General features: G+C 42.9%; 1 protein-coding gene across 1 annotated transcript in view; it reads left to right on the top strand.

The window, feature by feature from the left end:
• Nucleotides 1–15,975, top strand: part of otog (otogelin) — a gene marked incomplete at both ends in the record, with an annotated part of 184,575 nt that overhangs the window by 33,405 nt on the left and 135,195 nt on the right. Inside the window, 5 exons of the mRNA XM_083652849.1 lie at nucleotides 1,581–1,706; nucleotides 7,297–7,405; nucleotides 8,639–8,685; nucleotides 10,612–10,757; nucleotides 12,807–12,939. Of these exons, the coding sequence (XP_083508975.1) occupies nucleotides 1,581–1,706; nucleotides 7,297–7,405; nucleotides 8,639–8,685; nucleotides 10,612–10,757; nucleotides 12,807–12,939 (561 nt within the window). The remainder of the gene's footprint in view (nucleotides 1–1,580; nucleotides 1,707–7,296; nucleotides 7,406–8,638; nucleotides 8,686–10,611; nucleotides 10,758–12,806; nucleotides 12,940–15,975) is intronic.

The following is a 15,975-nucleotide window of genomic DNA, read 5'->3' as shown; positions in this document are numbered from 1 at the left end:
TCTCATCGTTATTTGTGCGTGTTCAGTGTTTACATAGTAATTATTAAAGAAATTATATGACTGTTTTAAAATGCATTGCGGCCTATGTGGCACAGTACAGCACCTTTTGCCCAAGGGCCGTGGCACTCAAAGTGTTAAAACAAGAAAACCTATATAACCTACCTACCTATATAATTTCTAAAAGTAGATATTAATCATCAAACATTTCCATTCATGTAGCCTACAGTATTTATGTTTTTGTTTCAACTACAAACATAAATAAACGTCAACTTGAAACTATGTTTGAACTACCACACACAGCATAATATTTTAGCCTGTATATTATTATTATTATTATTTTTTTTAAATAAACATATCGATACTTGGTGCCAGTGTATCGATAACGTATCGCAAGTGGAAATATCGCGATACCGTGAGTATCGATATTTTGTCCCACCCCTACTTTTTAATGGACACCCTGCAGCCAATCAGAATCGAGTATTCACCCAGACCATGGTATAAGTAACGTTATGTGCTGATTCATGTTTGAGGTATTGCCCCCTCTAATCCTCCCTGGCCATCCCTGCTGTTACTGAAATATTCCCACACCACGGAGGAGTTTGTCTTTTTCCACGGAGTTAGGGGCCCAGGGGAACGTTCTGGGGATTCTCATTCAGCAGCCATTATCACGTTGAATTACAATAGCCTACGCACGGGTGTAAACAGCTGGGGTGAGGGGCCGCGTGCTGATACAGGAGCTTGATGATATAACGCCTGTGTCTCACACGTTGATTCAGAGTGGATTTCAGAGGAATAGAGTACAGCGGAACACGTTTACATGCACACAATAGTCTGTCTCCGTGTCTCCATGTCCGCGTCTGTTTTTCTGTTGTTCAGTGCCTCTGCTAATTACGTTAGCGTAGCTAGCCTGCTAGCATGAACCACAGACGGTATAAAGGCGTGAATACACTTGGAACTCACTCAAAATGCTAGCTGGTTTGAAGGCAGAAATCTCTCTGGTTGAGAATCTCTCTCTGGTTCTGGTTGTGTACCTACTTTGCAGTGAAAATGTCTGTTTCTGTGTCTGCTCAAACAGCAGCGAGTTTACTGTCCAGAGTAGTAGTAGGTCTCCTCTCCTTGTTGTGGGTCGTCACGCAATGTTTTGGTTGTGTTGTGCTGTAACGCTAGTCCCTCCCTCCACCCAGAGGAGCGTTCGTTTATGCTCAGGCGGGGATTGGGTGGGCGGGGCAGAATGGAAAACAAAATTATTCATATTGAAATATGTAACAGTCAAAATTGCACAAAGACAGTGCTCTGCCCTCAGTCCAGCCATGCTAAACACACTCCCCGAGTTTCAAGTCGATCCGACCAACGGTTCTCGAGATACGCGAAGGACAGACAGACAGACGATCCTCCAATTATTAGATAGATATTATCTAACAGATAGCATAACGTTAGCCAGATTGTCAAGTCTTTTTGAAGATAACATTAGTGATCAGCATGCTACAGTAGCTAATGCTAACAGATGCTAACTAACGGTGTGTGTGTGTGTGTGTGTGTGTGTGTGTGTGTGTGTGTGTGTGTGTGTGTGTGTGTCTCAGAGCCTGTGTGTGCTTCAGGCCTGCAGTACAGAGAGTGTATCAGCTGCTGCCCGGCAGCGTGCGGTGTGGAGCGGAGCTGCATCGACAGCAAACTGGCCTGTCTGGACGGCTGCTACTGTCCTGAAGGTACACACACACACACACACACACACACACACACACACACACACACACACACACACACACACACACACACACACACTCTGGATGGCTGCTACTGTCCTGAAGGTACACACACACACACACACACTCTGGATGGATGGTACTGTCCTGAAGGTGAGATGCAGTCTACTCTGCTAATCTGCTTCTACTCTGGTCTCTCACCAGACTCCAACATTATGTTGAATCACTGCGCTCTCATAGTGTCAATTTACCATTTGATGGCAGCAGGCTTGGCCCTGGTCAACATGTGACTTTTCAGCAGCAGCTCCTGATAACAGATGAGATGACTCTTCTTTTGAAGACAGTTTGAGTGGATTGACCTGAAAATTGTCTATTGTTGTTACTGACCTACAGATAGAGTATCTATTGTTGTTTTCTATTCACCTGAGAAACCTTCTATTGTTCGTCTGAAACTGAACACAGAGCTTATATTGTTGCTCTTATTATCAGCTGACCGTCATCTTCTGCCTTTCTCACACACACACACACACACACACACACACACACACACACACACACACACACACACACACACACACACACAGCAAGCTGTCTGTCTGCTCAGTGTGACACACACACACACAGCAAGCAAGCTGTCTGTCTGCTAGTGTGATACACACACACACACACACAGCAAGCTGTCTGTCTGCTAGTGTGACACGCACGCACGCGCGCACACTAGGGCTGGGTTCAAAAAATCGATTCTCCGATTTTTAATCGATTTTCATTTTAATCCTCGATTATCGATTCATATGTCCAGAGATCGATTTTTTTTTTAATATATATATATATATATTTTTTTTTACTAAACAGGCTAAAATATTGTGCTGTGTGTGGTAGTTGAAACATAGTTTCAAGTTGACGTTTAATTATGTTTGTAGTTGAAACAAAAACATAAATACTGTAGGCTACATGAATGGAAATGTTTGATCATTATTAATATCTACTTTTAGAAATTATATAGGCTGAAATCAAATCACTGTGCATTAGGGGTGTCACGATACACTCAGTTCACGATACGATACGTATCACGATACTGGGTTCACGATAACGATACGATACGATACGATTTTAACAATATTTTTTTAAACTTGAATAATGACAATATATGACTGGAAAAGTAGTATTTTATTTGAAATGCACAAATACAAAACATGCTGTTGTGGGAAATTGTTATTACAATAACAACTAGAAAAAACATGAGATTGGAGATAAGGCTTATCTTGAAATAGAATGAGTTACACCGTCACTTAGATTTACTTTGAACTAAAAGGTTTCTCAGCAGTATAAATTCTCATTATGCATCTTCAGTTTTTCTTCAAACTCAAACAACAAGACTTTTCTTAGTCTATTTTTTATGCATCTTCAGTTTTTCCTGTCAAGTAAACAGTTTTGCCAGAAACTCAATTGAATGGTTTTTCTCCTGTATAACTTCTCATGTGTCTCTTCAGAGACTTGTTCAACTGAACTACTTTCCACACATTGAACTTCAACAAACAAAGACGTTTCTTTGTCTATTTTTGAAAAAAAAAAAAAAAAAAAAAAAAAAAAAATTCACGATATGAGATTTCATCTCAACGATACATATCGTGACGTTTTACTATCGCGAAATTTCGTGGGACGATATATTGTGACACCCCTACTGTGCATAATTGTGAAAGTGTCTTTATTGACAGATGAAAAGGCTGTTATTTACCCTTTGTCACCACGTGGTGAGTAAATATATGTGTAACTAAAACCATTAAAATTGACAACAGGTCTGCAACTTTTTTTCCCCATGTACTGTATCTACTTGGCTGGTTGGAAACCCCTGTGTTACATAACTGGACAGTCATGTAATTCAGGGTACAGCTCAAAAAACACGTTTTGGTATCACTAACCAAATCAATATTGAAAATTGATCGAATCGGAATCGAATCGAATCGAATCGAATCGAATCGTAATTAATCGATTCGCAACCTTGTGAATCGGAATCGAATCGATTCTTGAAATTTGAACCAATACCCAGCTCTAGCGCGCACACACACACACACACACACACACACACACACACACACACACACACACACACACACACACACACACACACACACACACACACAGACACACAGCAAGCAGTCTGTGTGCTAGTGTGACCAGATCCTAGCAAACCAAATGTGGGACAAAGAGTATGTTTGTGTGGGACAATGTGGGACACATTACCTCTGTTGAGTAGGGCTGCGACTAACGATTAATCTCATTATCAATTAATCTGTCCATTATTTTAAACTAATCGATTCATCATTTGGTCTATAAAATGTCACCAAATGGTGAAAAATGGCAATAATTGTCCCGGGCAAAACCCAAGATGACATCCTTAAATGTCTTCTTTTATCCTGACCAGAGTCATCCAGATATAAGAGTTGGATTTTTTTGACCTCGCAATAGTTCCCGGAAGTAAGGTTCTGGATTAAGCAGGAAGTAAGGTTCTGGATTAAGCAGGAGGTAAGGTTCTGGATTAAGCAGGAAGTAAGGTTCTGGATTAAGCAGGAAGTAAGGTTCTGGATTAAGCAGGAAGTAAGGTTCTGGATTAAGCAGGAAGTAAGGTTCTGGATTAAGCAGGAGGTAAGGTTCTGGATTAAGCAGGAAGTAAGGTTCTGGATTAAGCAGGAAGTAAGGTTCTGGATTAAGCAGGAAGTAAGGTTCTGGATTAAGCAGGAAGTAAGGTTCTGGATTAAGCAGGAAGTAAGGTTCTGGATTAAGCAGGAAGTAAGGTTCTGGATTAAGCAGCGCTGTCGAGTTGCAGCAGAAACTTTGAAACGGTCAAACGTTTAAAGAATCAAATTGTATATTATCAGCTTTATTTTTTGCATTCAAACGTACTTCCTGGGCCTATATTGCACTATAATAACTATAATGCACACACTATGCTACGTCTGTGTGTCTGTCTCTCTGTCTCACTGCCTGTCTTTATATCTCTCTCTCTCTGTCTCTCTGTCTCACTGCCTGTCTTTATATCTCTCTCTGTCTGTCTGTCTCACTGTCTGTCTTTATATCTCTCTCTGTCTGTCTGTCTCACTGCCTGTCTTTATATCTCTCTCTGTCTGTCTGTCTCTCTGTCTCACTGCCTGTCTTTATATCTCTCTCTGTCTGTCTGTCTGTCTCACTGCCTGTCTTTATATCTCTCTCTGTCTGTCTGTCTGTCTCACTGCCTGTCTTTATATCTCTCTCTGTCTGTCTCTCTGTCTCACTGCCTGTCTTTATATCTCTCTCTGTCTGTCTGTCTCTCTGTCTCACTGCCTGTCTTTATATCTCTGTCTGTCTGTCTCTCTGTCTCACTGCCTGTCTTTATATCTCTGTCTGTCTGTCTGTCTCACTGCCTGTCTTTTTATCTCTCTCTGTCTGTCTCACTGTCTGTCTTTATATCTCTCTCTGTCTGTCTGTCTGTCTCACTGTCTTTATATCTCTCTCTGTCTGTCTGTCTCTCTGTCTCACTGCCTGTCTTTATATCTCTCTCTGTCTGTCTGTCTCTCTGTCTCACTGCCTGTCTTTATAGCTCTCTCTGTCTGTCTCACTGCCTGTCTTTTAGGGATGGGCATTTTAAGCAATTTAAATACTCGAGTACTCTCCTTATATTATGAACGAGTGCTCGAGCACTCGCGCGCGGGGGGGGGGGGGGGGGGTATGTGTGATTACTATGGTAATGACTGAGCAGGGGTAATTTGCTGTATATGGGGCTGTTCACACATAACGTTTGCATTTTTGCATGGAATAAGCGCTACCTGGAGCATTTTTGTCAGGAGAGGGACTGACTGTGATATTAGGTGACGCTAAGCGAACATCTAAAGCCTACCTCAGACAGTATCTCCGATGGTTGGATGGATGGCATTAGCGCTTTGGAGCAGACAAGTTGTGAAACAAGCGAATGTATTTCCAATAGCCTACATGTCCATTGTCCAGCAATGTCAGGTTATTGTCTAGTATCATCCATTTTACTTTATGGTCACTGTTACACTAACGTAAATCCACGGATTACAAGGTTCGGTGTTCTGCCAAAAAGTGAAAACTGACCAGTGTGATTAACGTTACAGCTGCAGCTGAATAGTGATCACCATGAAGCGATTGTCTCCCAAAAAGTGATTCTTTCTCCACATTTCTTGTGACTACCGTTATGGGAAACAACAGTGTAGTCCGTAAACTAGCGTTACTGCAAAGTTTTGAATGAGTTTTATCGGGCGTGCGCTATGAAGAAGTGTGCGTCTCCTTCGGGAGCATATCTTCAGCCACCATTTTCGGGATGAGCTGGAAAACTTCCGGTTAAAACTTTCAAAATAATGTTACTTAAACAAAAGTAAATAGCTTATTGATGCACGTTGGAGGAGAAAAGGTATTTCAACGAATGAAGCAGCAAACCTTGTATCAAAATACTCGTGATGTTATATGGCGTGAAACTGTGGCTGTAACGCATTACTCAAAATAAATAAGGTTACGTTACAATAAGCGTTTTATTTTGAAAGCAACAAAGCGGACGATGTACTTGTACATTCTGGCTGACTTGACGCCCGTGCAGTTCATGCTGCCAGATCCACATGACGATGCGTGCGTAGATCTTCTAGACCATTTTTAAAGGGGTGGGGAGTGGGGCGAGTACCCGAACAGCAGAAACGTTACTCGACTACTGACGTTATGAACGAGTGCTCGAGTACCCGAGTACTCGCGCCCATCCCTACTGTCTTTATATCTCTCTCTGTCTGTCTGTCTCTCTGTCTCACTGCCTGTCTTTATATCTATCTCTGTCTGTCTCACTGCCTGTCTTTATATCTCTCTCTGTCTGTCTGTCTCTCTGTCTCACTGTCTGTCTTTATATCTCTCTCTCTCTGTGTGTCTGTCTCTCTGTCTCACTGCCTGTCTTTATATCTCTCTCTCTCTGTGTGTCTGTCTCTCTGTCTCACTGCCTGTCTTTATATCTCTCTCTCTCTGTCTGTCTGTCTCTCTGTCTCACTGTCTGTCTTTATATCTCTCTCTCTCTCTGTCTGTCTCTCTGTCTCACTGCCTGTCTTTATATCTCTCTCTCTGTGTGTCTGTCTCTCTGTCTCACTGTATGTCTTTATATCTCTCTCTGTGTCTGTCTCTCTGTCTCACTGCCTGTCTTTATATCTCTCTCTGTCTGTCTGTCTCTCTGTCTCACTGTCTGTCTTTATATCTCTCTCTCTGTCTGTCTCTCTGTCTCACTGCCTGTCTTTATATCTCTCTCTGTGTGTCTGTCTCTCTGTCTCACTGTCTGTCTTTATATCTCTCTCTCTCTCTGTGTCTGTCTCACTGCCTGTCTTTATATCTCTCTCTGTGTGTCTGTCTGTCTCTCTGTCTCACTGCCTGTCTTTATATCTCTCTCTCTCTGTGTCTGTTTCTCTGCCTGTCTTTATATCTCTCTCTCTCTCTGTGTCTGTCTCTCTGTCTCACTGCCTGTCTTTATATCTCTCTCTCTCTGTATGTCTGTCTCTGTCTCACTGCCTGTCTTTATATCTCTCTCTCTCTGTCTCTCTGTCTCACTGCCTGTCTGTCTGTGCGTCCTCAGGTCTGATATATGATTCTGGACTGTGTGTGCCTCCCTCGGATTGTCCCTGTGAATATCACGGCATGTTTTACGCTGCTGGACAGACACTGCAGGAGGAATGCAACAACTGGTGAGATTCATACCGCCGCACTGCATCACACTGTGTGTGTGTGTGTGTGTGTGTGTGTGTGTGTGTGTGCGCACGCGTGTGTGTATGCACGCGTGTGTGTATGCACGCGTGTGTGTATGCGTGTGTGCATATTTGAGACAGCTTGTGACACCCGGTTGTTTGAGCGGGTGCACAAACCACTAAACTCTTATTTTTGTTCATAATAAAATGAGCATTATTTGTTGTAAATTGACCCGCTCAACCTTTTTCTTCTTGTTAATTTGTGTTTATTAGGTAGCATTTTTGATATACTATATTAGCTATTAGCTACGCTATTAGGCTACGCATATTTTACTTCAAAATATAGGATAAGAAAGATCTATGCCCTTCACCAATTCACTACCTATGTGCTGTGTGTGTTACATTGTGTGTCTATGTGCTGTGTGTGTGTTACAGTGTGTGTATGTGCTGTGTGTTAGTGTTTCACAGTGTGTGTGTGTGTGTGTTACAGTGTGTCTCTATGTGCTGTGTAGCCTACTGTATGTTACAGTGTGCATCTATGTGCAGAGTGTGTTACAGCAGGGGTGGCTAAACTACGGCCCGCGGGCCAACTGCGGCCCACTGCCCGTTTTTAAGTGGCCCGCCATGAATTTAGATTTTTTTTTTTTTTTTTTTTTTTTGTTGCTAAAAACGTTTTTCCGTTTTTCTGTTTCAAAGTTTAAAACGGAAAACGAAAACGAAAACGAAAACGGGGGAAAAAACAGAAAAACAAAAACATTAAGAAAAAGAAACTGAAAAACAAAAACAAAAAAACGGATTCCCCCCCCATTTCGTTTTTTCAATTTAAAACCATTGAAAATGGGTTATACTTGGGCACCCTGACCTGGTCTATTTATAAAAAAAAAAGTAAAAAATACTGAATTAATTTTTAATACTAATGTTATGTTAAATTATCTCTGTCTTAACCTGTTGGCACAGGAAAAGAAAATTTGATAACATACAGAAATACCCATTGTAATAGGTGAGCGCATCAATAAACTATGTGTCATATATTTGTTTAGGTAGAAATTCAATTTTTGATGGCACAAGGGTTTTCTGGTCCAATTTTTTTGCCGCGAAAACTGCCGCGCTTAATATTGTTTGGCCCGCGACTCCTTATATTTTTCTGTATGCGGCCCACAACCAAAAAAGTTTGGCCACCCCTGTTTACAGTGTATCTGTGTGTGTTACAGTGTGTGTCTCTGTGTGTTTCAGCACCTGTCTGGGTGGAGTGTGGAACTGCACCGAGACCAGCTGTCCAGGTCTGTCCCGTCGCTGCATGCATCACATGACGAGTCACATGACGAGTCACACGGCGAGTCACACGCACAAGACGACCGCGGTGCTAAGAGAATCCACTGCACATACACACTAGGCTACACACATACACTATGTTAGGGTTAGGCTACACTAGGCTACACACATACACTATGTTAGGGTTAGGCTACACTAGGCTACACACATACACTATGTTAGGGTTAGGCTACACACATACACTAGGCTACACACATACACACTAGGCTACACACATACACTATGTTAGGGTTAGGCTACACTAGGCTACACACATACACTATGTTAGGGTTAGGCTACACACATACACTATGTTAGGGTTAGGCTACACTAGGCTACACACATACACTATGTTAGGGTTAGGCTATGTAGGCTATGGTGGCTCCAAACACCATTGAGTGACAGAAATACTTGGTAGCTTGTAAGTACAAGTCACGCTGATTTCAATGGTGAAATCTCTTTTGGAATCCATTGCTTGGTTGCTGAGAAAAACTACATTTTCCACGTTAGCAAGCTAATACGGCTATTCCTTGCCGCAAGGGATTGTGGGATGGAATTATCTCATTTCCTTTCATAAAGGATGGTCAACTTACTAAGAAAAAGAGAATATTGGACCGTAGCCCATGTCTAAACTAAATGACTGTACCAAGCTAACCAGCTGTCTTGAGTTTTACCGTAAATTCCGGACTATAAGCCGCACCGGTGTATAAGCCGCACCTGCAAAGTTGACTATTTTTTTCTTATATAAGCCGCACCGGACTATAAGCCGCAGGTGTTTTAATGTTTTTTTTTTTTTTTTTTTTTTTGTGTTTTAATGTTTAATTACCATATGTAAGGGTAGCTTACAGGTAGGAAGCTCCCATTTATTAACATTTCAACAAAACAACATAACACAACACCACCTGTGTTGTTTTTTACAGTGCACACAGTGTCATACAGTGTCATACAGTGTGGTGAAAAGAGGGCAAGAGAGGAAATTAAAACTTATTATAGTTATATAGGATGTATAGTTAGAAAGAGTGCTAAAAAAGAGAGATTTTTTTTTTTTTTTTTTTTTTTTTTTTTTAAATCCATAGATAAGCCGCACCGTTATATAAGCCGCAGGGGCCAAAAAAGGCCAAAAAACGGGAAAAAAGGTGCGGCTTATAGTCCGGAATTTACGGTACTCAAGTTCATGAATTATTTTGTTTGCATTTTATAACATTTTACTGAATATTCACCAATTTACCAACGGTTTACCCACCTGAGGACAATGACAAGAAGTCACACATGTTAAGAGTGTAGATTAGAATGTTCTGGCCAATCTCTCCGCTTCCTCACTCTTAAAGACAGAGTATGCAGCATTTTCCCCAAAAAACACAAAAACCAACAATGTACGCTATAGACCCATACAAAGTTTTTATTTTTGTTTTGGTGGCAACTTTGAGTGTCGAGTTTCAGTGAGGTGTGCAATGCATTCTGGGTGTTGTAGTATGATTCCCCCTTAAGAGTGACATGGGGAAAACTACAGCTGTTTTCTCTGATCAAAGGGCTCCAATAAAAAAAGAATTGCATATTTCTAGCACATAGATAGGTTTAATAAATGATCATATTCACAGCCGTGAAATAGGTCTTCTCAGGAATTTAACTTATAATAAGTAATAACAAAATAACTGTTGAATCTATTCGCATCTTTTCATGTCATGTTTATTTTTATGGACCAAATTATGGAGATTAGTATCGATAAGTATCGGTATCGATAACCAGTACCCATTCCGGAACCGGTATCGATAAAATCCAAACGATACCCATCCCTATGTCACGCTGATTGGTCCTAACTCATTTCATGTGTTCTCTGTGCAGGTGAATGCTCGGTGCTGATTGGTCCTAACTCATTTCCTGTGTTCTCTGTGCAGGTGAATGCTCGGTGACTGGAGATATGTTCTTCCAGTCGTTTGACGGGCGGACCTACACCTTCCAGGCCACCTGTCAGTACCTGCTGGCTAAGAGCCGCGGTTCGGGCCGTTTCGCCGTCACGCTGACCAACGCGCCCTGTGGTCCGGTCAGTCATGTCACTTGTTAACATGCTTTGGGTTTCCAGGGCTTGTGAGACATCCCTATTGTATTGGGAACTAGGAATGTCCTAGTTAAGTGACGTCCGAGTTGACCGTGTTGCAGTAAAACACTTGGGAAACCTGCCAGGGGTTAGCTCTAGCCAGGCTAGCCATTGTTAGCAATAACCGTTGATAGCAACACATTTCACTGTATTTTGTGCATACAAATACTGGAGCAACACGTCCACAGATAGAGGTTAGACACTACTACTGTATGTATGACTGATTTAATGAGACACAAATCAAACACAAGTGCTAATAAATAGTTTTTACTACAATTTTCACTACTGTTGAAGTGCGGAGCTGCCATCTTGGATTTTGTCGGGGCTGGTGAGGCTCCCCCGAGATCGGGGTAGTAAATCGTTCCCGATCAAACTCCACACTGATGGCCAACATGAAAATTTTTCCCGATCAAAGTCAATACAGATAGCCAACATGAAAAATGTTCCCGATCAAACCACACAGATAAAAAATATGAAAAACCTCAGGGAAAAACGTTCCCCATCGAAGTCAGTACAGATAGCCAACATGAAAATTTTTCCCGATCAAACCACACAGATAGCCAATATGAAAAACTTCCAGGAAAAACGTTCCCGATTAAACTCCACACAGATAGCCAACATGAAAAACGTTCCCGATCAAAGTCAACACCGATAGCCAAGATGAAAAGCCACAAAAGAGCGAGAATCTTTGAGCCGCTGATGCTGCAACTCAACATACAGGGGAGATAAGATGTCCACTCATCAGAGCAGGAGCTCGGACCTCTCACAGCCAACTCAACAGGATTACCTTATCTGGCCTGGGCCCATGCACAGAGCTGGGCCCGGCTTTGTAGTTGAGGCAGGTGAAGGGAAGCAGGTAAGGGGGGTGAATGGTGGGAAGAGTAGACACAGTGGGTGTATGGAGCACTGCCACTTATGAAAGAGACGATTCATAAGGAGCAGATCGCTTGCTGTCCACACACACACACACACACACACACACACACACACACACACACACACACACACACACACACACACACACACACACACACACACACACACACACACACACACACACACACACACACACACACACACACACACACACACACACACACACACACACACACACACACACACACACACACACACTCACACACTCCCCAGCCCCTGAAACAGCCAGCAAGCAGCCAGCAAACACATTAGAGAGAAAAACATGGCTCTGAGTCTGTAGAGGAGAGACCAGAGAGGACAGACATGAGAGGGGGAGGGAGGAGAGACAGGAGAGGAGAGACCAGGGATGAGAGACAGGAGAGGAGAGACCTGGGAGGAGAGACAGGAGAGGAGAGACCAGGGATGAGAGACAGGAGAGGAGAAACCAGGAAGGAGAGGCCAGAGAGGAGAGACCAGAGAGGAGATTTGGGGCCCTATTGTCGTAAAAGCAGAAACTAGCCACCAATATCTGTCATTGTGCCCCAATTTCAGGTCTCTCACAGGAATTTGCGTGGAGGCAGATGAACCCTAACCCATAACCCCAGATAACCCTAACCCAGATGAACAAGGAGAATGAGAATAATAAACCAGCACAAAAACAATAGGGCTTCAGCCCCTTTGGGGCTTGAAAGCTGATTGACTTTATGGAAAAAGCGTAACTCAAACTGGTTAAAAGTGATATCGTGGCATTTTGAGCCTGCTGAACACTTAGTTAGCAAACGTAGCAACTAACGGCTAACACCTAGCTAACGGCAGAGGGTATTTGCTGTAAATATTATATTTGTCTGACACATCACTCGTTAGACAACATAATGTCTGATGTCATCACCCGTTTTTACCAACACGGTCGTTTTGGTCTGATGTGTTTTAGTCTGATGTGTTTTAGTCTGATGTGTTTTAGTCTGATGTGTTTTAGTCTGATGTGTTTTAGTCTGATGTGTTTTAGTCTGATGTGTTTTAGTCTGATGTGTTTTAGTGTTGAACTGTTTGATCAAAGTATGTGTTGGTGTCCCGTCACAGAATCTGGACGGGGCATGTATCCAGTCAGTGAACCTCGTGGTGGACGAGGACCCGCGGACAGAAATCACGCTGAGCCATGTGGGCGAGGTCTTCGTGGCGGGCCAATACCGCGTCTCACTGCCCTACTCTGACGGTAATTCATACCCTACTCTCCCCTACTCTGATGCTACCTCACATCCTACTGGTTATGTTATGTTAGGGTTAGAGTTAGGGTTAGGTCTTCATGGCGGGGACAGTACCACGTCTCGCTGCCATACTCTTGACAGTAGGCTAACGCACATCATGCCTTGGGTTAGGGTTAGAGTTAAGTTAGGGTTAGGAGATCCACCGAAGTGTGGGGAGAGAAGTCCTCAAATGAGGGGTATTCTGACCCAGGTGTCCGGGTATCTGATGGGAGGTAGGGATGGGGTTAGGTGTTTGGATGGAGGTTAGGGTAGGAGTAGGGATGTCCGATATTATCGGCCTACCGATATTATCGGCCGATATTAGCATAAAAAAAATCGATATCAGAAAATATCGGTATCGGTTTTCATACCGATATTTTTTTTTTTTTTTTTTTTTTTAAATACAGGGGGAGTCTCACTGAGTGCAATGCTCTCGTTTTCAGGAGTGCCCTGTTCACATTCACACACACATTCATACCTGGAAGCTGACCAGTACAACCACAGTCTGATCTGTTGGCCACTGAGCAGCTCCACTGGAGCGGTTGGGGTTAAGGGCCTTGCTCAAGGGCACCTCAGTGGTGGTAATGAGGGAGGAGCAAGCGCTGCCTTTTCACTTTCCCCACCCAGATTTATCCTGCCGGTCCCGGGGATTGAACCGACGACCTTCTGGTCACAAGCTCGCTTCCCTAACACTTACAACTTTAACACAACATGCATATTATATATTAAACTCTTCAGCTACATTAAGCTACATTATGTAACTTGTTACGTGAAATTTTGGTGGAAAAAAAGCCCGCTTATATCGGTATCGGTTGATATCGGTTGATATCGGTATCGGAAATTAAGAGTTGGACATTATCGGATATCGGATATCGGTAAAAAAGCCAATATCGAACATCCCTAGGTAGGAGTTGGGGTGACAGCCAAGCTGACCACAGGGGTTAAGGTAGGGGTTGGGTATGGGGTAAGGGGACGTTTAGGGTAAGGGACAGGTTAGGAGTGGTGGAATTCGTCTGAATCTTCTGGTTCCGGGCTGGGGAGGTGGAAAGGTCTTTTGGTATGAAGATTCGAGAGCCCGGTGGTGGGTTATCCATGGAGGAGTCTCCTGGTATCGGTCTTCGGGAATCCGGCGGTGGGTTGGGGTTTGGTTATGGTTTGGGTTGAGTTGGAGTTAGTCTTGGAGTTGGAATATGGTTAGTGTTTGGTATTTTAAGCTTGGATTTAGGAACGAAGGATTTGGTAGGAGCTGGGGTTAGGTTTTGGGGTTGGGTTAAAGGAACACTGCACTGATTTTCAACCAGCTTTGTATCATTACAAAATCAGTAGTACTATATATCTGAAAACAGTTTTGTAGACATTAATTTAGTTTCACAGTTATTGAGAATTGATTTGAGTTAAGTTGTGGACCAGTGATGTCATTCATGCATAAATAACATCACTAGTTCCAATGCTGTGACATGAGTGGGTGGGTGGGGGGGTTTCAGTGGGGGTTGGATGGATTGAATGCCAGCTGCAGCTATTGAACAGAAATTCTCACACTATGGCTGGGTTTAGTGGGTTAGTGCTTTTGCATTGTGTTGCACAAAACACCTTCCTCAGAGCACTGCTCCCCTGGTGTGTTGCTGTTTTCATGTTCTCATGGTCGGTCAACAGCCTTTTGTGGTTTTGTGTAGAACTATGTCAGATAGATCAGATATCCCATTTCCTTAAAGGGAAACACCCTAAAACACTTAAAAAAAACTTAAAAGCAGTTGTTGTTGGTGATCTTCTCATCTCTGGTTCCATTGATGTTACATAACCGGCCAATCATCGACAAGCGGACGTCACCTCCGGATAGGGAGGAGAGACAGATGTCTGATATGCGAAAACACGAGCGGTAAACAGTGATTGGTCCAACTCCCAGCTGTGTATTATCTCTGCCCTTGTGTATCTGACCAAATTGATTCTATAGTTCAAATGCACAGAAGGCTCTGTGGTGAAACACGCAAGCATTTGTCTATTGTGATTTCAGTGAAATTTGAGTATTTTGTCCTCCTTGACTGAAATTTGAGATGTACTGCCTTTTCACATTTTTGGGACATGCTTTTGGATTTTGGCTTCAGCACTCCACTGAGAATCCCATTGTTGGAGCACAACCTCCTTTTCTAAAGGATCTTTGGTAAACATCAGGTTTTGGTGCACTTTCGCAAGCGGGAGATCGTGGGATAAAATCTCACCTCCACCCCTGGGCAAGCACTTAACATGGGCCCTTAACCCTAACCCAACAAACCCTTAACATGGGCCCTTAACCCTAACCCAACAAGCACTTAACATGGGCCCTTAACCCTAACCCAACAAACCCTTAACATGGGCCCTTAACCCTAACCCAACAAGCACTTAACATGGGCCCTTAACCCTAACCCAACAAACACTTAACATGGGCCCTTAACCCTAACCCAACAAACCCTTAACATGGGCTGCTGCCATTGCTGTCAACACAACGCAAGCTACATATAGAATATTCCATTCATATTCCCATTAGTTCTCAGTTTCAGGCCGGGTTCGGGCCCAACATTTATGTTAATTGATCGGGTCAAGTTTGAATTGTCAGGCCCGTTAACAACTCTATTCCCATTGACTGTCCATGCTACAGAGCAGAGTCCCATTCATGACTCAAGACACGCCCACATGACACCCCTATATCCTGTGTCATATTCCTACCGTGTTAGGGACAAGACCCCGTGTTGGGACTTATTTTTACCGCTGGCAGCCATCTTGTCTTCTGTAAACAAGTTGGCAACACTTGCTAGAAGTTAGAGCATGTGTCATCAAGCAGGTACCGCCATATGTGTTGCAAAGTGCTGCGAAAAGTCTGATAGGATGTCACAGTGTGAAGGTGTTTACTTGTCTACTCTACAATGCACCTTAATAATGAGACTAAGATGGGAAAATACTCCATGTCTTAATTTGACTATTGCTATGAGCTTATTCAAGTTCAGGTAATCAGAAACATGCTGTTTACATTC

Source organism: Poromitra crassiceps (assembly GCF_964638095.1).
Source record: "Poromitra crassiceps genome assembly, chromosome: 16".
Classification (NCBI taxonomy): Eukaryota; Metazoa; Chordata; class Actinopteri; order Beryciformes; family Melamphaidae; genus Poromitra; species Poromitra crassiceps.
This window is presented reverse-complemented; position numbering and strand designations above follow the sequence as displayed.